The following is a 23,033-nucleotide window of genomic DNA, read 5'->3' as shown; positions in this document are numbered from 1 at the left end:
CTCCCGACCCCAAATCTGGCTATCGGTTAGATCCTGAGCATGTGGGCAAGACCCACTGGCCAGACACCTGGGAAACAATAGCCTGTAGTAACTCAGAACCCTCCCCATCTAGTGTCCCATCACTGGAAATATTTGCTAATAGCAGTCACGGCTGGGCCATATTCCATTGCAGGCAGGCTCATCATACCATCCCCACCATACATTTATCGAGCTCAGTCTTAAAACAAGTTAGGTTTTTTGCCCCCACTGCTCCCCTGGGAAGGCTGTCTCAGAACTTCACTCCTGTGATAATTAGAAGCCTTTGTCTAATTTCAAGCCTGAACTGAGTGATGGGCAGTTTATATCCACTTGTTCTTGTGCCAACATTGGCCCTTAACTTAAATAACTCCACTTCCTGCCTGGTGTTTATCCCTCTGATGTATTTGTAAAGAGCAATTGTATTTCCCCTCAGCCTTCGCTCTGTTAGGCTAAACAAGCCAAGCTCCTTAAGTCTCCTCTTATAAGGTAGGTTTTCTATTCTTCTGATTATCCTAGTAGCCCTTCTCTGCACCTGTTCCAGATTGAATTTATCTTTCTTAAACACGGGAGACTAGAACTGCACACAGTATTCCAGATGAGGTTTCACCAGTGCCTTGTATAATGGTTCCAACACTTCCCAGTCTCTACTGAAAATACCTCACCTCATGCAGCCTTGGACTGCATTAGCCTTTTTCACAGCCACATCACACTGGTGGCTCATTGTCATCCTGTGATCAACCGATACACTCAGGTCTTTCTCTTTCTCTGTCGCTTCCAACTGCTACGTCCCCAGCATATGGCAAAAATTCTTGTTGTTAGGGCTTATGTGCATGACTTTGCACTATTACATTTCAGCCCATTTCTATTAGTTCAGTTTTCAAGATCATTCAGAACTTCTTGTGTGCTATCCCAGGCCTCCTCCATATTGGCAATAGCTCCCAACTTTGTTTCATCCACAGATTTTATTGGCACGCTCCCACTTTTTGTGCCAAGGTCATTAGTGAAAATGTTAAATAAGATCAGTCTCAAGACCTTGAGGAACTCCACTACTAACCTGACAGTTCACCTTTCAGCATGACTCGTTGTAATGTCCCCTGTAACCAGTTCCTTACCCACCTTTTGATTCTCATATTAATCCTCATTGTCTCCAATTTAACTAATAATTTCCAATGTTTTTCAAGTGACAGAGAATCAATTCCACTCTTAGGTAATGGTATGAACATGTTGTAACATGTCTTGGTTCTGGTGATTTGTTTCCCCCTTTAGGCTGGTCTGGTCTGTCCCCTAACATTTAGAGATGTCAGGCCAGATTCTTCACTGGAGTAGGTTAGCTGGCATTTGATGTGTGAGGGTAACTGTGCCCTGCCTTTTCTGTCATTGAAAGTCTTTGCCCACCGTGTTCCTTTTCCTGTCATTAATGTTTTCCTGAGTAAGTGCCAGCATTTGGCTTAGCCCAAGACTGACCTGACCTGACTATAGGCAATATTACTTTCCGGGAATATTTTCCTGCCCTCCACAGGTAGAGGTGCAGTTTAGGGCGCAGTAGTTCTGTCTCTCATTCTTTCCCCTTTATTGACCCTGCATTTGCAGAGGCCAAGGTACAGTTTAGAGGTCAAAAGTCAACAAAAAGTTAGTTACCATAGTGCAGCAAGCTTATCCTTCCCCTGCCCCTGATGCCTTCGCATCCTTCAAGATCTGTCTTAGAGCAATCCAGATATTAGACTGAATTAATCGCATCCGGACCACCAGATAGCACTGAACTTGCTCATATTTCTTTCTGTGGCTCTTTCTTTCAGAGGGAACAGTTGCTATGCAGCCGCTAGGACTCGGAAGGAAGGTACAAATTTGAAGTGCCCGTTCTTTTAAAATCTAGGGACCTGGAAACCCCTAGAATGGGCAACTCTTCAGGGGCTTAAGAACCCAGTTTCTATTAGTTACAAATTTAGTATTTTTTTTTTTAAACTGCTGCAGACAGGCTAACAAACACAACCCCGTAAGAATGTCCCTTTGCCTTATCCCTGAATAGACAAAGGGTTTGAAAAGTGTGGAACGTCCTTTTACTAGAAAACATTGCCCGCCACACAATAGTGATGATAATCATATTTTATTACATTGCCTGCAATCCACTTCTTGCTTTGATAAATGTAGAGGCATCCTTGTTTTCCTTATCGTCCCAGCTTCTTTTACTCCGCGTGATAATGGTCTCTTATTTTCCCTTTCCTTTCAAATAGGGCTCCTTTAGAATTTTAAAGCATTTTGTGGCCTCAGATGTTCTACAAATGTCCCTTTATCCAAAGAACAGTCACTGACCAATGGAAGTTTGTAATTCCAGCGTTGCTGATGTTACATATGTTCTCATTGTATTTACTCTTGTAAATACAAGTTGTAAAATTTGGTTGTAAAATTAAAAATGATAAAAATGTCCCATGCTTTAGTTGGTAAAAACCAAAGATGAGCAAAAGGCAGTTTTCTGCTTTTGTTAGATATTAATAGATAGAAATACACAAACTCTTCTGGGATGAAGAACCTATCTAGTGCAATGCACTGTAAGGAGAATTGATGGTATTACTGCAAGGTGTAAGATGTTATATGGTCTCCTCAGTAGCAAGCCCCAGTAGTACGAGGCTTGAGCAGAAAATTGAGTCCAGAGTAATTGAAACTGAGAATACTAGATACATGATTTTGTTTCAGAAAATCTACTAGTTTAAAATAAAAAAGACTGAACTGTGCTTTTCATTGGCAGCTGGTCTCGCCTCAGTCCCTGCTTTTACTTTTATGCTTTGTTTGATTCTGTATTATAGTACATTTAATTAGATAATTGATTGGATTCAGTGTGAAGCAAGCACTCTATAGTATTTGAATATTCTATTCTGCCATTTCCCCCCGAGATCAGAAAGTGTTGTAATATGATCAGGGTACTGAGAACATTGTACATAAAACATGCGATTAGCTGTATAATGGAGCCGGAGTGCCAACAAAAGCTATAGTTAAGGTTGCCTAAGTGATTCCAATCTGAAGGCTGTTTTTCAGTTACGTTTTGAACTTTTCATGCTAAAATTTTCTGTGCTCGGTGGCCTTTCTGATAGAATGTTTAAGTGAAAATAATCCAGCTATTTGTGAGTATGAGAAAAAATGGACTTTTCCCACTGCAAATTGTTGTGCTTTGTTTCTGTATGGCTTTAGTGTCAAAGCAGCGGTGTAGAAAGTGGGAATTTGCCTAGGAGAGTTGTCTTGATGTATCTTGGTGGAAATTAGTTTTTATATGCCTGAGTTATGAGGTTTAAGAACATAATCATCAGCCAGTGTTCTTAATGAACATTTTTGTGTGTAATTAATTAAACGCATTTTGAAACATGTAAGGTGAATAGTTTTGTGTATTGAAAGCAGCCTAGTGGTAAGTGAGACGCTTTGGAGTATAATTTATAGGCCTTGAGAATGAGGTGGGATACCCTAGTCCATACTGGTTTGGGCATTGGGGAGTCCTGCCTCACTCAACATGAAAAAGTGTATAATTGGCCCCCGGTTCTGCAAGATGCAAGGGTCTGCGGAGGTGCCGGGGGCTGCTTGTGTGCCACAGGGTGCTGGATTAGGGTCTAGGGGACGGCCTGGATGCCAGATTGAACATTCGTTTCTACAAGCAGTGCCATGGGCTCTTTAGAGGTCACAAGTTATTAAGGCCTTTATTTTAAATTTTGTGTGTGTGTGTGTGTGTGTGTGTGTGTGTGTGTGAGAGAGAGAGAGAGAGAGAGAGAATCCTAGAAATAATGGGGATGGTTTAATGTTAAGTGAACGGTCTGGGATTCCACACTCTGACTGGTACATCGGGGCTATAAAAGAAACCTAACTGAAACCTAATGATCAGAGAAGAGTAACATGTTGCTCCAAGCCAATAAAAATACTTCCTTAGAAATTACAATGCCTTGGAACAAGGCAATTATCTCTCCTTTAGGTAGGGAGTGTTGTGCTAATGTTTTTTTTAAAGTTGTCAGTTTGTGCACTCTGTGTTTCATCGATTGTCTGTCTGTCTGTCTGAGAGACAAGGTGGGGGAGGGAACATCTTTTATTGGACCAACTTCTTTGGAGAGAGAGAGAAGCTTTCGAGTTCAGACAAACTTGTCTCTCTCACCAACTGAAGTTGGTCCAATAAAAGATATTCCCTCCCCCACATTGTGTCTCTAATATCCTGGGACCAATACGGCTACAACAACACTGCATACAGCGTCTGTCTGTCTAGATGATCTAATCTAATCTACACCCTCTGTGGTCACATGAGAGAAAACTAAGTCCTGATTATAAAGGTGCATTGTCCAAAATATGTCAGCGGAGGTAAATGGATTTTGGTGTTTTTAATCAAAGAAAATATGTACTGAAATTACCATTTTATCCCTTTAACATCTGTAGCAGCTCCCCTGCCAGGATGGCTTGTGTGTTTTAATGTGCTCTTGGTCAGTTTGCTGGATGCCCATCAGAGCAAACCGCAGCTGAGCAGTTGCTGGGATTGCTCAAAGTGAGAAGCTGCATTTGGTAGATCAAGAAAGGGTTCCTAGGTTCTGTAAAAGAAAACGCTGCCATCAAGGGCACGGAGATTCTAGCCAGTGGAGAAACATTCCTAGATCAATGTCTTACCAACGGGGAGGAATTGATTCAGAATCTGAGGAACAGGAAAGCTTGACACCAATGTCCCGGAGCTATTTTGAATTTAGACTAGTAAGGAATGAATTCGTACCGCAGAGCAAGCAGAGGGGAATGCAGAGACATGGTGCAGGGGGAGGAAGGGTTTCAAACATCCGTGGATGTGGAAGAAGGCCTCTCTTCAGTATGAAGATGCAATAGACTGAACTGTAAAAAAAGAAAAGTAAATGACACAACAAGGGGGCCAGGATCTGCTTAGAGATCTCGGGGGAAAGGGCATTATTTGTTCTAAGGCTCAATTTCATTAGCTTTCTGTCCTGTGCCCAGAGCATTGTGTGGATGCTTGATAAATGCTAATAGGTAATTGTCACAGTTCAGGACAGCTGTACCTGCGTTTCCTCTCTGTGGCCTAGCCAAGGCACCCAATCTCAGGCTTCCGGCTGTTGTCTTTCTTGGGTGGAGACCTGTGTCTCTCCCTCTTCTGACCAGGGTACTTCCAGGCTGCACAGTTCCCTGCCTTCACTGTATATATCTCAGCACAGACAGGTTGCCTAGACACCTGCTGGCTTTCTCTTCAGAGATGGCTAACAGGTGTTTGCTATAGTTTTACGATACTACCTAGTTCTTCCTGTGCAAGCCTACTTTATTCTTAAGGTAAAAAGCATCACAGGAAAAACAATAAAAAAAACCCCACATGCATGCTAATGAGCTTACTAGAATTAACCCCGACTCTCACATGGAGTCTGACACGAACCGTCCTTCGTCCCCGCCCACCCAAGGGAAGTCATCACCGCCCCTGCTCAGAACAGCATGTTCAGAACATGGTTAGTTCACCCTTTATACAGTTCAGGTTCTTACACCTGTCCTGGAAATTCGCACACAATGGTTTGGGAGGGGAGAATTTGCATTCCCCTCACCCCGAGGTACTTCCTAGGAAATCCACTTCACACATATTGTTCCAAAAAGACCTTTGAAGTTCCTATTACCTTCCAGAGACTGCATTCATCTCGTCTTCTTGCTGCAGACATTCCAGACACAGGACAGGAACGTTTGCACGATACAGTGTGTTCACCCTAATTCGATAAGGTTTATTTTCATTCCATACGGTTTGTTCAGGGTCATACCGGATATTGTCCGTCTGTCACAGGAGTGCTGTGGTTAATGGTTTGTGACGGCGGTGCCTCAGGGCCATGCAAGGCCGGAGCCTGCTGTGGTGGGCCCTGCACACACCCAGAGTAGTACAGCCCCGGCCCCAGAGAGCTCATGGTGTCCTGTCGTGTCTGTGTTCGCGTGGGCCTCTTTGGCCTTGTGGCGTGTGAAAGGGTGAGTGTTTAGCGATGTTGGCAGTGGCTCACCTCCGGAGCATGCTGACACTGATGTTCAAAATGGGGCACTCTTCTCGTGGGGAGGGGTTTGAGCCCCTGTGATGTACCGCTGCTCTGCAGTGCCTCCTTGCTCAGTGCGCTGCCCCCTGCATCGACACTGGGGCACGTCGGCCGCGGGGCCTTCTCTCTGCACGTGGGAGTGGGGCAGGGAGAAGGATTCCCAGCCCGCCTGCCCTCTGGGGAAGAAGGAGGAATGTAGCAGTGGCCCATCTGAAGTGAATGCTGAAGTCAAAAGACCTCCCCAAGCTTTTCAGGTATAACTCAGCTGGCCGAGATCGAGCAAACGTCGGGGACTGAGTTTTGTGGGTGCCCCTTGCTCATGGATTCACACAGCAGGCGGCGGTTTCCTGAATAAGCCGGCAGTACAAACGGAAGCTATTAGACGCCCCGTGACTAGGATGTGGCCAGTACCATAGCAGTGACAATGACATCGACACCCCAGCCGGGTATTGACAGCTTGTGAAGAAGCCCTGTGGTCAGGGCATTCAGAAAGACAAATACGCTCTCCCTGCCTTGCTGTCTGTGCAAATCGAATAGCGATTTCCAGGCTCTGGTTCACTTCAGGCCATGATCTGGGTGCGGGTTAAAGCCAGGTTACCTCTCCTCAGCACCTCACCTGTGCATTACATCCTGCGTCCTTGTGCGAGGCGTTCTCTCTTCGCCTGCCTTGAGCCACCACCATGTCGATCGCTCTCCATCATGCAGCTTCAGCTTGTCAGTCCTCTTCCTGCTCTATCACTGCATCCGGGCTGCTGACGTTGCCAGGCTCTGGGCCCTCACATCACACAGTCTTTGGTTATCACCCAGGGGCAGATGGAGAGCAGCGATCTTGCTGGCTGTCCCCAGAGCCTGCAAACCCCATGCTTTGCCCTTCTGCCGGTTCAGCTCTTTGCAAAGGACTGTGCTGTACACAGCAACAGGTGTGAGAAGCATCTGCTACCAACATGGCATTGCGCTCTCAGCAGAGCGGCATCCTGCCAGAGACGCCACTTACATCGTTAGGCGCACTCCCCATCTGTAGGCAGCTTTTGTTTAGAACCTATTGCCCCAGTCAAACTGGCACGACTTGTAAATGGGCACAATGCGGTTCTAGCATATGGGACTGAACAGAGAGCCAAGAACGTACAGCAGAAGCAGAGAATTTATTAAACGAGAGCAGGATTCCCACACAGGAATGTCAGAACAACTGACTGCCCTGAGTTTCTCTTCCTAAATCCAGGCATATCAAACATAAAACGGGGTGTGTGTGTGTGTGTGTGTGTGTGTGTGTGTGTGAGAGAGAGAGAGAGAGATCTGGATTATAGGATGAAGTCTGCATAATCATTTGCATCTTCATGTTTCCGTAGAAGGCTTAATTTTTGTATTCCTTTTTTAAAGTTTTTCCAAAGAGGTGGTACAGTAACTCTGGGGGCCAATAATGTATTTATAAACTAACACATTTCCTGCTCAGTATATTGTCAATTGTACTTGGCTGGTTTTATCTTTGATTGCGGTGCCGTGTTGAACTGTGGATTCGCCCCCTCTGATATCTGTGGCCACCTGCCCAATACCCTCTTTGGCCCTTCACCTTTTTCCTCTCCCATTTGTTCTTGCAGAGGGTTTGCAGCATTAGTTGGGTTTGGGGTGTGACGGACGAGAAGCTGCTGTGAATCAATCGGTGAGTACTGATGGGTGATAATGGTGCGACTATTGTAAGTGACCTGTCAGCGGGGGGAAAGCTCCTGTATGGATGTATTGGTCTAATGTCGCAGGGGGCTGTGGGAAGGGCAAACAGAAAAGCCACACAATAGGTCTTGATAAGCAGCCGAAGACCATGAAACGATCTGTAGCTTCAGGGATCCTGTCTCCAAGGGAGACCAGCTGGTTTTGCCAGGCTGGGAACTTGGAGATCAAACAGACCAAACCACTTTTAAAGGGGACCCTCCCCGAAGCATAGGAGGAGAAACGGCTTGTGAGTGAAGGGATTCTGCCAGCCAGACCTTGGGGTTCCCTGTGAAGGGGTGTCTATAGGGAGCTTAGACCTACTAGGATCCCCCTGTGGAAAATGGTTGGACACCTGCTAGGCTAGAGAGCAGTACCACTGGTTGCTGGTTTTCTCTGGAATGTTTTTATGGCCCACTGGCCTGGGGCGAAGGAGGCCCAGGCTCTATCCCCAGCTTGGCCAGTGGCTGACACACTTTCCCTGTCTGTGCCTCAGTCTCCCCAGCTGTCACATGGAGTGATGCTGGCCTCCTTTGGGAAGCACTTTGAGCTCTGCAGAGGAACAGGGCTGGTTCAGAGCTGGGTATGACTGTGACATAAATAATACTTGGCTTTAAGGACACTGTCCTGGAGTCACTGCTCCTGGAGGGAGGGAGCAGAGCTGCAGGGTCTGCATCTAAGTCAGGCCTGCCAAGGTGACAGTGGGTAGTACCGGGGGACGACAGCCAGAGCCTGCTTGAGAGCGGGGGAGTCGCGTGAGTCCCTCCCACAGCCAGGTGATGGCCTGAGGCGTGCGTGCGTGTGTGTGTGTGTGTGCAATGAGACAGGAGGGATCAGAGGTGCGGTTCATCTGATTATTGTGGCAGCCGGGAAGCAGAGAACTTCAGTCCATCCTGCGTCCCCTGCCTGCAGGGCTTCAGGCAGGCAGCTGTGCGTGCACCGAAGCCAGAATCTGGCCCTAAAAGAGGCACATGCTTGGACGTAGCTTCAGCCTGCAGAATATGAGAGCAGCTTCGTGCAATTCCTCTCCTTCCCTCTGCTGATGCCACTTTGGTTTCTGTTTGGGTGCATCCTGGGGGTGATGATCTGGCCTGGAATATATTAGTCATTGAAATGGCATGGAAGTTTCCTTTGAAAACATTCTCCTTGTTCCAAAGACAGTGGAAAATATTTCCCAACTGATTTATCTTTTGCTTATTCACATTGGGGGATTGCTCAGCGAGAATCCATCCCATCTGAACCCCAGTGCCACGGTCCCAGAAAAACTGCTGCAAAAAGCCAGCGTTCAGGCATGCTGCTGTGCTGGCAAAGCTGTTACTGCAAAGGCAATTAGCACTGGTGTTCCCTTCAGCCTGGCTTATTGAGTGGGAGGGAGCTTAATTAGAGTCACCAGTTCCATGGCGGATTGCTGGGAAGTCAGCAAACGGCACAGGCTGTGTAGGAATGCGTACCACAATAGGGAGAAGAAACCAGAAGGCTCTTTATTTTGTATGCTGTAAATGACATCCTGCTTGTTGCTGGTATTGCACTTTTCCCTCACTTTAATTGTGAAGCTGGCAGTGTCCATAATGATGTAGTCTTGGCTAAAGCTTCGCTGTGTGCGGCCTTCCTCTGGAATGAGTGGTATTTGAATCCCGCTTTATTAACTGTTGACTGAGAAGAAACATTTATGGACTGCTGCTGATCCAAGTTGGCCCCATATCCTTTGACAACTTGCAGGGTGTGGGTCATTAAGCAGTGTCTGCTAGCAGTGACACTGGTCTGAGCACGCCTCTGGTACAAGCAATGCCAAATCAGGTTTTGTACTGCTTGTATTAATTATCCACCTGGATTCTGATATCGTGATAGATTTTGGAGGAATTTGGGGGGAACTGCACCTGTATTCCCCCTCCATAGTGCCTCCAGGGCATCCATGTAAGGTTTGTGGCTCCCAGCTGTCACCTCTCTTGAGCGGAGACATGCTTCTCTCTCCCTTCTGACCAGGTTTTTAAGGCTGCCCAGCTCCGTTCCTTACACTGTGATATCCCCAGCAAGCCAGACTGCCTAGAGGCCAACCCCTATGCTCTGCTTTCTCTCCAAGGCCTCTGACCAGTGTATTGCCAGCAGTTACAAGTTACCATCCAGCTCCTTGTCAGCAAGTACATTTATTCTTAAAGTAAAAGCAATACAGAGAAAACATATTAAAACAATAAATAGATTTAAACTGACACTCAACCAACCCCAGGTCACCATCAGTTTTATGGGGCCCTAATAGGCCAAAGTCTTTCCAGTTCTTCTGCAAGGGTTGGATCCTCTCGTGGGCAGAAGTTCCTGTCTGTTTGCTGGATCAGAAAGCAGGTCTTGGGTCAGTTTAAATGCACCCTTTTTATGCCATAAGCCCTTACTTGTCTGTTAGTCTCTGGAAAATTCAGTGTGAACCATTCAGTGTGAGCCTCCCCAAGGGTGGGGTACCTTTCTGGAGGTGTTTATAACCGAGGTGATTCACCTGACCCATTTCCCGCCCCAGTTCTTAGTTCCCAGAGGAGCTATGCTAACCCTCCCCCCTGGAGTTCTATACGTCCTTGGCCCACAGTGATCCACAACCTTAATACAATATGGTCCCCAAAGATTTTGCAGCTGCATGGAGTTGCAATATTTGTTACTGACTCTAATGGACTTTTGTTGTGCATCATATCTAGACACTATTTTTTAACTTTGATTTTTTTTCTCTTGCTATTTGTAAAGTCTTTGCAGGCCTAGGGAATATGCAAAGCTGACGGATATGCCATTGTTCTCTTGCTGTCATACACCGTAGGAGGATGTCTCTTAAGGTCACATTTTTTCCAGTAGAAGTTTGTAAAAGGAATTAAATGGAAGCACTCGTTTGAATTGCAAAAAATAACCACTTGATCAGACTGAAACACAATGACTGTACTTACTTCAGACTGATTCACCCTGGCTAGTATAATCATTCAGTGTGCTAGGTGGAGCTCGTATGACATTTTTAAAGTGGCACTAGAGTGAGAAGCCAGGCTCCTGTATGAAAGGACAATGTGTGTGTATATTTTAGAGCATTCATTGCTAAAATTAATGATAGGTTTCACCCCTTCTGCCAAAACTGCTTAGTCATTTTTCCTCCAACCCTGTTAAGATAAGCCTCTTTTTAGCTCTGCTGGAGAGCTAGGCTAATCTGTTCAGGCTGAGTAATCGGGATTTGTGTGTGTCCTGCACGGGGCTGGGAGAGCAGAATCCGCCTTCTTGACCCCAGGCTGGACTGCTGGGCTTCAGAACAACTGAAATCTCCAGGATGGCTGCCCTAGGTAGTGTGTGTGCTGGGGTGAGTTCCTTGCAATGACTGGAACATTCTCATGTGGGGCACACCCGTTCATGCATGGTGAGCCTTGTGTTGTCAGCTCGCTTCCCTCCCCCCTTGGGTGGGGTGGGTCCTGGGGAAAGGAGGCCTCCCTACTTCGGTGCTCCTGCACACAGGACTGCCTCAGTCTCATTCTTTGTGTGCCCAGAACACAAGGTCCTGGGGTTCCCCAGTGTCACTAGACAGCCCAGAGGCCTGGGGGGAGACGGGGGGGGGACTATGGTGCTGTCCCCAGCCTTCCGCACTAGCAGGTGGATCAAGGCCAGCATGGGAACTGATTGCTGAACCAGTCCATAGGGTGTCTGGAGAATGTCCCCCGGGGCCACCAGAGACATTTTTCTGTCTTTAGGAGGTATTGCTAGTGCAGAATTTCTCCTCCCCTCGCTGTCTATGTCTTCCCAGCCACAAGTTCCCATAACATCTACCTCCATTTTCTCCCTGGCACATTAGATCTAGGTATTCTGTGTGTCTTGCTCTGAGTCCATCACGTCCGTGCTTGTGCGCTAGATCTGAGAAGGGAAAACACCAACACACAGTTTGCAATTTATGGTTAATGCTTTGTTCCATCTATGAAAAATGAAGGCCCCCCTTCCTCTGTTGTCAGCTTAGCAGTTCCCTGGAGCTCACACCAGGCTCAGTTTACATGTTGCTGAGCAGGAAGCGCTGGAGAGAAACCGATTTTATTTTATAATAAATTCACAAAAATATGACAGAATCCTTTTAGAATGTAAATTATTTACCAAAAACCATAAGTTATTACCAGCCCCTAAATCATTAAATACAATGTATATGAATAAAAAATGAACTGCTGATAAGAAGCAGCATGAGGCTATCAAATGAAAGCTTATTATGTTAACTAAGGTTTGTAACCTGTCCTTTACATCGGCTTCTGTACCCAATGACTGGAAGATAGCTAATGGAACGCCAATATTTAAAAAGGACTCTCGAGGTGATCCTGGCAATTACAGACCGGTAAGTCTAACGTCGGTACCGGGCAAATTAGTCGAAACAATAGTTAAGAATAAAATTGTCCGACACATAGAAAAACATAAACTGTTGAGCAATAGTCACCGTGGTTTCTGTAAAGGGAAATCGTGTCTTACTAATCTATTAGAATTCTTTGAAGGGGTCAACAAACATGTGGACAAGGGGGATCCAGTGGACATAGTGTACTTAGATTTCCAGAAAGCCTTTGACAAGGTCCCTCACCAAAGGCTCTTATGTAAATTAAGCTGCCATGGGATAAGAGGGAAGGTCCTTTCATGGACTGAGAACTGGTTAAAAGACAGGGAACAAAGGGTAGGAATTAATGGTAAATTCTCAGAATGGAGAGGGATAACTAGTGGTGTTCCCCAAGGGTCAGTCCTCGGACCGATCCTATTCAACTTATTCATAAATGATTTGGAGAAAGGGGTAAACAGTGAGGTGGCAAAGTTTGCAGATGATACTAAACTGCTCAAGATAGTTAAGTCCAAAGCAGACTGTGAAGAACTTCAAAAAGATCTCACAAAACTAAGTGATTGGGCAACAAAATGGCAAATGAAATGTAATGTGGATAAATGTAAAGTAATGCACATTGGAAAAAATAACCCCAACTATACATACAATATGATGGGGGCTAATTTAGCTACAAGAAGTCAGGAAAAAGATCTTGGAGTCATCGTGGATAGTTCTCTGAAAATGTCCACGCAGTGTGCAGAGGCGGTCAAAAAAGCAAACAGGACGTTAGGAATCATTAAAAAGGGGATAGAGAATAAGACTGAGAATATGTTATTGCCCTTATATAAATCGATGGTACGCCCTCATCTCGAATACTGCGTACAGATGTGGTCTCCTCATCTCAAAAAAGATATACTGGCACTAGAAAAGGTTCAGAAAAGGGCAACTAAAATGATTAAGGGTTTGGAACGGGTCCCATATGAGGAGAGATTAAAGAGGCTAGGTCTCTTCAGCTTGGAAAAGAGGAGACTAAGGGGGGATATGATAGAGGTCTATAAAATCATGAGTGATGTGGAGAAAGTGGATAAGGAAAAGTTATTTACTTATTCCCATAATACAAGAACTAGGGGTCATCAAATGAAATTAATAGGCAGCAGGTTTAAAACAAATACAAGGAAGTTCTTCTTCACGCAGCGCACAGTCAACTTGTGGAACTCCTTGCCTGAGGAGGTTGTGAAGGCTAGGACTATAACAGCGTTTAAAAGAGAACTGGATAAATTCATGGTGGTTAAGTCCATTAATGGCGATTAGCCAGGACGGGTAAGGAATGGTGTCCCTAGCCTCTGTCTGTCAGAGGATGGAGATGGATGGCAGGGGAGAGATCACTTGATCATTGCCTGTTAGGTTCACTCCCTCTGGGGCACCTGGCATTGGTCGCTGTCAGTAGACAGGATACTGGGCTAGATGGACCTTTGGTCTGACCCGGGTACGGCCGTTCTTATGTTCAGGAACGATCCATTTGGAAAATACCACAATAGTTTTTGAAGCGTTTGAGAATCACCTGGGACATGTTTAAGGCCCTGGTCATGCCCGGAGAGCCCTTCGAAAAGCCTGTAGCGCAGTAGCAGAGGCCAGGCTCAAGCTCTGCGTTTTCAGGGCAGGATTGGGCCCTCGGTTTGTCAAATCAACGTACTGCATATTTGACCCACTGGATGGTTCCAAACCATGGCTGGTTTGGTGTTTCCATGAGTAGCAATTTAGTGGCGACATCCCAGCCAGCTTGCGTTTCTTTATAGCTCCTGGAAAGTACATTTCTCTCTCTGTGAATATTGCAACTGGCACGTATGCTGCTTGGTGGCACTGACCTGGCTTCCCCTCAAGCTTGCCCACATCTGAGCATGGAATCGGGCCTCTTCTGTGTGTGTTGGACCCCTTGCTTTTGTGTTAGGAAGAACAGTTAACTCAGGAACACATCCTAGTCACTTGTTATGCTTTCATCAGGTTCACTTTTCCCATACAGCTCTATCTCCTAGTGTTACTATGTCAACAGTGCCCAGAGTGAGCAAAGAGATTTATCGACAAATCAAATAGACGCTGTCCTATCCAAGAAGCTTACACTGTCCTATCACTGGGTCTGCATGGGCAGATCTTTGTGTCTATGGACTGTGAAGTTCCACGCAGTTGCTGTAGACTGTCTCCCTGATCAACTTGCACAACTGGAGCCTGAAGAGAGATGTAACTGGAAAATAATAATCTATGTCTTGTATAGCGGGTATGACACTAGCCAGCGAGGGCTAAGCAACCAGCAGTCTGGGTGGCCTAACAGCAACCCATAAGCACAAATTAGAAGAGTATTGAAATGGTAAACAGGGCCATTCCTTGTAGATAGTTATCAAAGCCATATTAAGTAGACTAGAATCCTTGATATGTAGGTCTGCATTGTTAGAGAGTCAAAAGTAGATACTAATTGTATTTGTCTGTGTTAAACTTCTAACAAGATATAGGTAACCAATGTGATCTAATTAGCTTGTAGATGCTAAACTTCTGTTTCTGTCTATAATGATTCATTACTATATTCTATTGATTCAGAGATCAAAAGTGGATATTCGCATTTAGATGGAACCTGTGGTGTAATAATATGATTGTCTTCATTGCTCTTTGAAATTCGCGACTCCATATCGTAAAACTACCTGTGAACTATTTGAATGGTTAATTGCCTTATACTAATGAATACAACTTGTTACCGGTGTATGCCTAGGAAACAGAGATTAGTTTCAAAGCTGCAATGTACATTACCTAATCTTTATGCAAGGAAGGCCTGCTGTGATGATTTGCTGTCAAAAGGCTTAACCGCTGAACTTCAAGCTATAAAGGAAATTTCGGGCCGGATCCTTGCTATCTCAGATCTGCTTAAACTTGGGGCTTGTCTCCACTTACCGGGGGATCGACGCAGGACGGTCGATCCATCGGGAGTTGATTTAGCAGGTCTTCAACTGAGATCGCTCTCCCGTCGACTCCGGTACTCCACTGGAATGAGAATCATAAGGTAAGTCAATGGGAGAGTTTCTCCCGTCGACCCAGCGCGGTGTAGACACCCCAAAAGGTCGACCTAGGCTACGTTGACTCCAGCTACATTATTCACGGAGCTGGAGTTGCGTAAATTAGGTCGACTTAGCCCCGTAGTGTAGCCCTGCCCTTGGACAGGGAAAGTCTAAGCCTGCAAGACTGAGGTCTCTAGATCTACTCTGGATTAACCCTGCAATTCTCATGGAAGAATTTGAAGAAACTCTGCACATGGACTGCCTTTTGGACTAGAACCTTTGAAATTGATTCCAGAAGGATTTTTACAAATTAGCAGCCTCACCGTCTCTGCCATGAAACTGACCTAAGAACTTTACTGAGCTCTGTGTGTGTAATGATCTTTAACCATAGCAACTCTTTGTTTTTTATTAATAAATCTGAGATTTAGTTAATAAGGATTGGCTGTAAGCGTGTATTTGGGTAAGATTTGAAATATTCATTCACCTAGTGGGTAATGTGTCTGATCTCTTGGAATTAGTAGAACTTTATATATGGTGAATAAGGTTTTTAGTAACCCTCACTATAGTAGGCTTGGCTGTCTGGGTGGGAGCCAAAGGCTGGAGTGCTTAAAGGGGACTGTATTTTGGCTTCTTGGTAACCAGTGAGGTATTACAGAAGCTGTTTGGTTACTGGCTTGGTGGAATCTAATTCTAGATTAAACCACCAGTTGTGGGGATCGTCTGCCCTAGTCTTTGCAGTTTGCCCTGAATGAGCTTTCCCAGCATGGCCTCTCCAGCGCCACAGTCACAGCAGTATTTATCAGTAGAGCGCAAAGCATTTTATAAATAGCCAGATGGTATGATCCCCATTTTTCAGATGGGGAAACCGAGGCACCAAGTAGTTAAGTGACTTGGCCAAGGTCACCCACCAGGCCAGTGGAGAAGCTGGCAATAGAACCCAGGTCTCCTGAGTTCCAGGCCAGTGCTCTATCCAGTAGACCATACTGCCTCACAGAAAGAGGCAGAGAAAATCCAGGGGGACAAGCGCTACCAATGCAGCAGTGGTCGTGAGTTGTTCTCTGGGAATACCCATGTGTTAGGCAGCAGGTCCTGGAGTATTTCTAGGACTGGGCTCCATGTTCTGAGACTGCACCCAGGGGGCCGTGTCAAGGTGGTTGGAAACATTCTGAAGAAACAATTTCTTGTTAAAACCAAAATGGTCCGTGAAAGCAGTTCTAGCTTGATGAAGTTGCTCCAGAAACCAGGCAGGTTTTGAAATCTGTCTGGTCTTCTGTCCATTAGCCCTCCTTGGTAGCCCACTAGTTGGACTGTCCCTGAGCTGGGGTCGCCAGGGTTTTCCTGTTTGCTGAGAATTTTGAAATTTTTGATTTGTGTTCCTAATCAGAATGAAATGAAACTTTGAAATACCAAAATCCTCTGGGGGGAAAAAAAGACCTTTCTCTGCACAGCTTTAGTTCAGTGTGTGTATGGCTTTTTCCAGATTTTTTTCTAAAGTTCATATTTTATTTTAATGTTTTGGCATTAAACGTGCCCTTGTGTATTTCAAACAAATTGAGTAATATCAGCAAATCTAAAGGGAGCCTCCTGCTGGTGACACTGGAAAGCTCATTTAAAAAGCTGGATGAACACACTCCTTTGACTTTGTGTCCACTACTCAACGAATTCTGCAAGCCCGCCTCACAACACAAATGCTCCCGTTTCACTATCACCACCACAGGGATGGCAGTGAACTCCTGAGTTCCAGACACAACCTGAAATGTTGATAAAGAGCCAAGACGATTGAAGACACAGAAGCAATTTGATCTGCCTCCAAAATGTTCAGGTAAAAAGGACGTTTCTGGTTTTCTCAATCATGTCTTTGCAATAATATTTATTGACTCATATCCCTAGCGCCAGCCCGGTCGTGGTCCTTCCTTAGGTGAACTCCCATGCAGATCGCTGTGAGTTTGCCTATGTAACAACTGCAGAAGGGCCTTGGTAGGACGGCCATTAAGATGCTGTAGCTCTGGCAGTCAGGGTCGGAGGGACATGTTTTTGGCGTGGCCTGGAGTTTCGGCAGCGTAAGGGGGCTCTGCATCAGTCAGCCTCGCTATGCTGACGTTCACACCCAGGCTTGCTGCAGCACGCTCTGTAATTGCCTCTGTAGGAATGTTCATTGTCGCCTTTAGGTTTGCTGGGAGTATGATGGGATCATTTCTTTTCTTTAAATACTAGAGCTCTAGGGCACTGGTTCTCCTGCTCTCAAACCTGATCCCTCCCTCCCTGCCTCGCTGGGATCCACCTCCTGTTTTTGGCAATATGAAGGCAGGTTGAGAGCCCCGGTGCTCGGGTTTTGAGCACCCCAAAATCCCATTCTGAATTTGGGTCTGAGAGGAGTGCAGCACTGGGCCTGTCTCTTGTTGTTTCTGAGCATATATCTGGAGCTGCTCTCTGTCAAGAGGCTCTGCCGCTAAGGTCGGGCCAGCGTTGGCATGGTATTTTCCTTTGGCCAGGGAGGGCAGAGGAGATTTATGTAATGCTGACAGACCCCGGTCGTCGGTGGGCAGGATCGAACCTGGGACCTCTGTGCATGAGTGTCTACCACATGAGCTAAAAGCCAACTGGCTGATAGCTAAGGCTGGAGAGCAGACTCATTTTATCTCTCTCTCTACGTGGTTTTGGTGCCACTAGATGGGACAGAACACCACCCCCAGGAGGTGTGTGGGTTACATTTACCTTTACAGTTCTGCAGGGGGCTATCGAACAGAGTGATACAAACCTTAGGGCCATATAAGGGAACATTTTCAAACACACCTAAATGACTTAGCCGCCTCAGTCCCAGGGACTTTCAATGGGGGTCCTAAGTCAGTTAGGTGCTTCTGAAAATTTCACCCTTATAACCACATGTGCATATGCCATTGGCACCAGCAGCAGTGCCACGTGCCCATTGCGGGCAGTGTACCCGGTGACTCTGCACACCTGTTGTACCACGTAGAACTTGTGTGTGAAACTGATCGCACTGAAGCCAGTTCTCCGCATAAAAACTGTAAATATTTGGTCACTTCCTGTTAAGGATACCCTTGTAAGTACTTCTGAAACCAGGTGAGTAATATAGCATAGATACTTCAGCAGGTTACAGACAAGAATAACAGGTTACAGATCGTTGTAAGCCATGGTCATAAGCAACCTAGTGAAGTCCGACTCTAACCATGGATAAGCCGTTCATGAAACTGTTGAACATTTATTAACCTTTTGTAAACTCTTTATGAAGTGTAACCGAATATGGACCATCGTGAATGAGCTGAAGTGAGGTTGGGGAGTTTGTAGAGGAACAAAGTTGTGTCTAGTTTTGGAAAATGTTTTTTGAGCTACCAACCACGATGTGGCCCCCAGTGCCCATGTGAGTGAGAGGACTCCTGGGATAGTGGGGTTGGACCTTTGTCTGTTCCTAGTCCCCATTTTCTGTTTTAAAGTGACCATTTAATTGGCTGCTGTTTGTTGTTTCTTAACCGCTCCAGGCACCGTCGGGGCATTCCCTGCCCGATAGCTCCTGCAGTGGAAATGCTGGGCTAACTGTTTTCTAATGCCGCTGCTGTTCGCTGGGTCTTTCCGGATTGGCATCTCCAACATGAACGACGTTTTGGATCAGGGACGTGCAGAATTTGCACTACAGACCTCACCAGATCAGATACTTTCAGAGTTGTTATGGTCTGTTGGGTCAAGGCTCCCACATGCTCAGGACAGCTTTTTGAAAGCCATTGTATGGGAGAATTTGCTGCTTTAGCTTTACATGTATTTGATTGTTACCGTTTTTAGAACAGTAAAGACACTCTGTAGTCTGTGGTCTCTGTGGGCTATATAATTCTTGGTGGAACATACAATTTTGTAGAAGTTATGGAAGAGTGGCAGCTCCTGCATTTATTTATAGACTTTTTAATGCTTCAGTTTTCTATAATAAGACTGTGTTTAAGGCGGGTTTTATTCACTTTACTGGAATTGTAAAGACATTTCTTATTACCCTGAATCAAAGAGCTGGCATACTCTGCAGCTGATTATGGCCAAATTCCACCCTTGGATGCATGTGCATAATTCCTGCTGACACCTCTCCTAGCTGAAGGCAGAATTGGGCCCGGAGGCGTGGATTCTGGTCTTGAAACACCCGCCACTTCGTTGCCTTCAGTGGAATAATGGAAATCCACGTATGGTCTTAGGAATTTAGCAGGAAGAGTCTGGGCTGGAATTTAATTTTGATTGACAAATCATGTCTTACTCTTCAAAAGATAATGATGTCTGTTTGCAGTAGGATGTTCCCTTTTAATGTGCTGCAGGGAGCTGCTAGAATCACTTTGCTGTATTTCCGCGCTAATCAGATTAGTTCATAAGCATTATACTTCAGAAAGCCTCAACTAGTCTAGATGGAACGAATGTGGTCTTTGATGTGCAGAGAGAGCTTCCAGAGTACAAAGTTTGAAGTGCCTCTCTCAGTAATTTGGTTATTACTTAAACATATTTTGTAGGTTTGGTATCAAAGAGGCTTCTCTTTAATACACTCCAGTGCTTAATTTATAATTTTAAGACAATTTTGAGCAATTACATTGCTGTCCCTTTCTCTACCCGCTCTTCTGACCTGAAGCAATGAAGCAGTGTCTGTCTATTTGTGTTGAGCGGTTTCAATTAATTAAGTACACTTTTTAATAAGTCACAAACGCTAAAATCCATGCAATGGATATTTTTAACAATGCTTCTGATACTTGTTGAATTTGTTGGTAACATTTAGGTGGGGTCGAATTTCATGCTAAAGATCTGGGTCCTTCTTTTAGGCCTTTCTCCAGCAAAATGCTAAACCCAACATGTGGCTACCACCTCTTAACATATCAGTTCCTTGTGGCATTTTGTGAACTGGAACCATGCTAAAGTATCTCTGCTGAGCGCAACTCCCCTGAGGGTAGAGAAGAAAAGAGATCTCATGGCTCCCTAGGGACGTCTGTACACATGTGACCAGCCAGAGACAGCCTCGTCCGTTACTTCCTGTCCGAGACACGCCACCTCCTGCACACATCTGTACACACGTGACTAGCCAGAGACAGCCTCGTCCGTTACTTTCTGTCTGAGACACGCCACCTCCTGCACACGTCTGTACACACGTGACCAGCCAGAGACAGCCTCGTCCGTTACTTCCTGTCCGAGACACGCCACCTCCTGCACACGTCTGTACACACGTGACCAGCCAGAGACAGCCTCGTCCGTTACTTTCTGTCCGAGACACGCCACCTCCTGCACACGTCTGTACACACGTGACCAGCCAGAGACAGCCTCGTCCGTTACTTCCTGTCCGAGACACGCCACCTCCTGCACACGTCTGTACACATGTGACCAGCCAGAGACAGCCTCATCCGTTACTTCCTGTCTGAGACACGCCACCTACTGCACACGTCTGTACACACGTGACCAGCCAGAGACAGCCTCGTCTGTTACTTCCTGTCTGAGACACGTCCCCTCCTGTACACGTCTCCTCCTGTTTACCTGCCTTCAGCAGACATCTCACTCTGTACACATGAGCCATACGCATGTTTTGCAGCTATTACGACGACCAGTGGGCTACTGGCTCCAAGCGGAGACCTCACATGCCACCCTTTAGTGAGTTACTGCGCATCTGTTCGACCCAAGGGACCCCGTAAAACCGTATGCGCCCCCTGTGCCCTCTGCCAGTTGACACCTAGAGGCACCCGCATCCCACTGCCCTGGCCCCATCTCCCCTCTGTAGCCAGGACCATGTTCAGCACTTACAAAACACCTTCATTGGGGGCTCTAAAGATGCTCTCACTCTTCCGCCTCCTCTCCCACTGGAAGGGACCCAGCAGGAAGGGGAGAGGGAGTAGGCTGAGGAGGCAGAAGCTGTTGGGAAGCCTGGCGGTCTCCTAGCTGCCCTGCTCCAAGGACCTTTCAGGGGGGCTGAGTGAGGGCAGGTGTGCGACTGTCTCTCTGGAGCAGTCACACGGGCAGGGATAGAATATCACAGGGTTGGAAGGGCCCTTAGGAGGTCATCTAGTCCCACCCCCTGCTCAAAGCAGGATCAATCTTCAACTAAATCCCCAACTGGCCCCCTCAAGGATTGAGCTCACAACCCTGGATTTAGCAGGCCAATGCTCAAACCACTGAGCTCTCCCTCCCCGCTGGGATGCCAGCTCCTGGGAGCTAGCCCTTCATCTCTGGAGAACCAGCCCGGCAAACGGAGGCCAGGCTGGCATCCTTAGTGCTCAAGTCCCTCGTGCTCCAATGCCGGGAGGCCTGCCTCGCCGCCCTCCTTGTCCCCGGTTCTTCCTGCTGCCTCCTCTGCCCCCCGGCCCAGAAGTGGGTGCCTGGTCAGCATGCCTCCCGTCTCCCTCCGCCAATAAAAAGCGCCCCGTGCAGTGCGCCCTGCAGCCCGCTCCCCGACGGGGACCCGTGGGCGATGTGCCTTTAAGAACAGCAGCTGAGCCGTCGGAGCCCCCTCCCCCCGGTTAATTGTAACGTTTTTTCTCAGCCATGCTTTTCAGTCACATTCGCAGGCTGCGAGAGGAGCCGCTCCTGCGCTGGCTGGGTTTGAATGTGTTGTGCTCGCTGGCAGGCAGGCTGGCTGGAGGGGATGAGGCTGCTTTCGGCGGGGGCCTGAGGACAGGATGGGGAGACAGCTAGAGGAGCAGCATTTGGCCAGGGAGTCGAAGCTCCAGTGACCCCAGGAAAGACTTGTCCAGTAGGGCATGTCTGACTCTGCCCGCTGCCCGGGCACTGAGATGTGGGGGTGACGCGCCAGGGCAGAGCAGCCCCACCCCACCCGGTGCAGGGGCACGGGCGGGATCTGTGAGCACTGCTGTTCCCAGCCTCTTCCGCGATCGGTCCCCGGGAATCCTGCCCCGAGGACGCAGCGCTGCCTGTGGTGCGGGGCTCCCTGCCTGGCCAGGTAAGAGGCTTGTGCTACTTTGTGGATAATGCCCGCTGCTTCTCCACTCCGGCTCCTCCATCCCGGCCAAGAGGAGTCTAGTGCCACTTGCTGCTCCGTGCAGCTGCCAGGGCTCAGGCCTCCGAAGGGTTAAGAGCCTCAGTCCCTGCTCCAAGGGTTTGGGTGAGAATTAGTCTGCAGAGGTACATGTCCAGCAGATCAGCTGCTGCTGCTTCTCCGAGGCTGCTGCTGCAGTTCGGTGTGTGTGAAAAGCCGCTCTGCTTGCAGAAGATGCTCGCTTGGTGTGTCCGGAGTCCTGTGCATGGCAGCGGAGCCCTGGCTGTCGCTGGCTGAGGGGATTACCGTCACCTGCCCGCTCCAGCTTCTTAGCAAGGTAGGTGCGTTCCCAGTGTCACGGGCAGTGGTCTTTGCTCAGTGCTGGCAGCCTCCCCCCTGCACAGGGGAACACACCTCCACAGATGTGGGAGAGGAGAGAGAAGGGTTTGGGGTTGTCGTCTAAACCTGGGAAGGGAGGGCGGGTGGGTGAGGGGAGAGAGCCAGGACACCCAACAGCCGACCTGAGTGATATTTCTCGGCGCCGCAAGCAAAGTGGTTGCACAAAATGAGAGCAAACTTGCTGGGTCTCTGCACTGAACCTTTGGGCTGTTCTTCCTTCCCGGGTGACCTTTGGGAGGGGTGAGGCAAGGTCATGCCAGGGGACTAGGGAGTAGGGCATGAGGCATGGGCAGGAGCCTTGGCTTTGCTGTCCCAGGCTGTGGCAAGGCTGAAGGGGACTGGTGTAGACAGAGAAGCGCAGAGGCAGGAGCAGTGTTGTTTTTGTGGAGTAAAATGAGATTTGGCTTGGCTGCTAGTGCTTCTTCGGGGCTCAAGGCATTCTAGGCTCCCGGGTGTGAGCTGCTTCTCTCCGAAGAAGATAAATCTATTTTAGGAGGGGCTGCTGGGCACAGGGGCTTTTATTGCCAGCTCTCTGTTCACCTCTGCTAACTGCTCTCCACCCGGAACCTTTGGCTGAATTTTTGTTGCATTAACACCCCAGAGAGAGAAGC

The 23,033-nt window shown here is 47.3% G+C and overlaps 1 protein-coding gene across 3 annotated transcripts in view; it reads left to right on the top strand.

Moving 5' to 3' along the window:
• The window catches only part of HTR2C (5-hydroxytryptamine receptor 2C), a 574,451-nt gene that overhangs the window by 170,610 nt on the left and 380,808 nt on the right, over positions 1-23,033 (top strand). Inside the window, exon 1 of one of the 3 annotated variants that reach the window (XM_065556836.1) lies at positions 21,500-22,360. The exons of the other annotated variants lie outside the window; for them this stretch is intronic. Within the exon in view, the coding sequence (XP_065412908.1) occupies positions 22,289-22,360 (72 nt within the window). The 5' untranslated portion in view covers positions 21,500-22,288. Of the gene's footprint in view, positions 1-21,499; positions 22,361-23,033 lie in introns of those variants that run through there. 3 annotated transcript variants of the gene reach the window in all.

The sequence above is a fragment of the Chrysemys picta genome, chromosome 9 (assembly GCF_011386835.1).
Source record: "Chrysemys picta bellii isolate R12L10 chromosome 9, ASM1138683v2, whole genome shotgun sequence".
Classification (NCBI taxonomy): Eukaryota; Metazoa; Chordata; order Testudines; family Emydidae; genus Chrysemys; species Chrysemys picta.
This window is presented reverse-complemented; position numbering and strand designations above follow the sequence as displayed.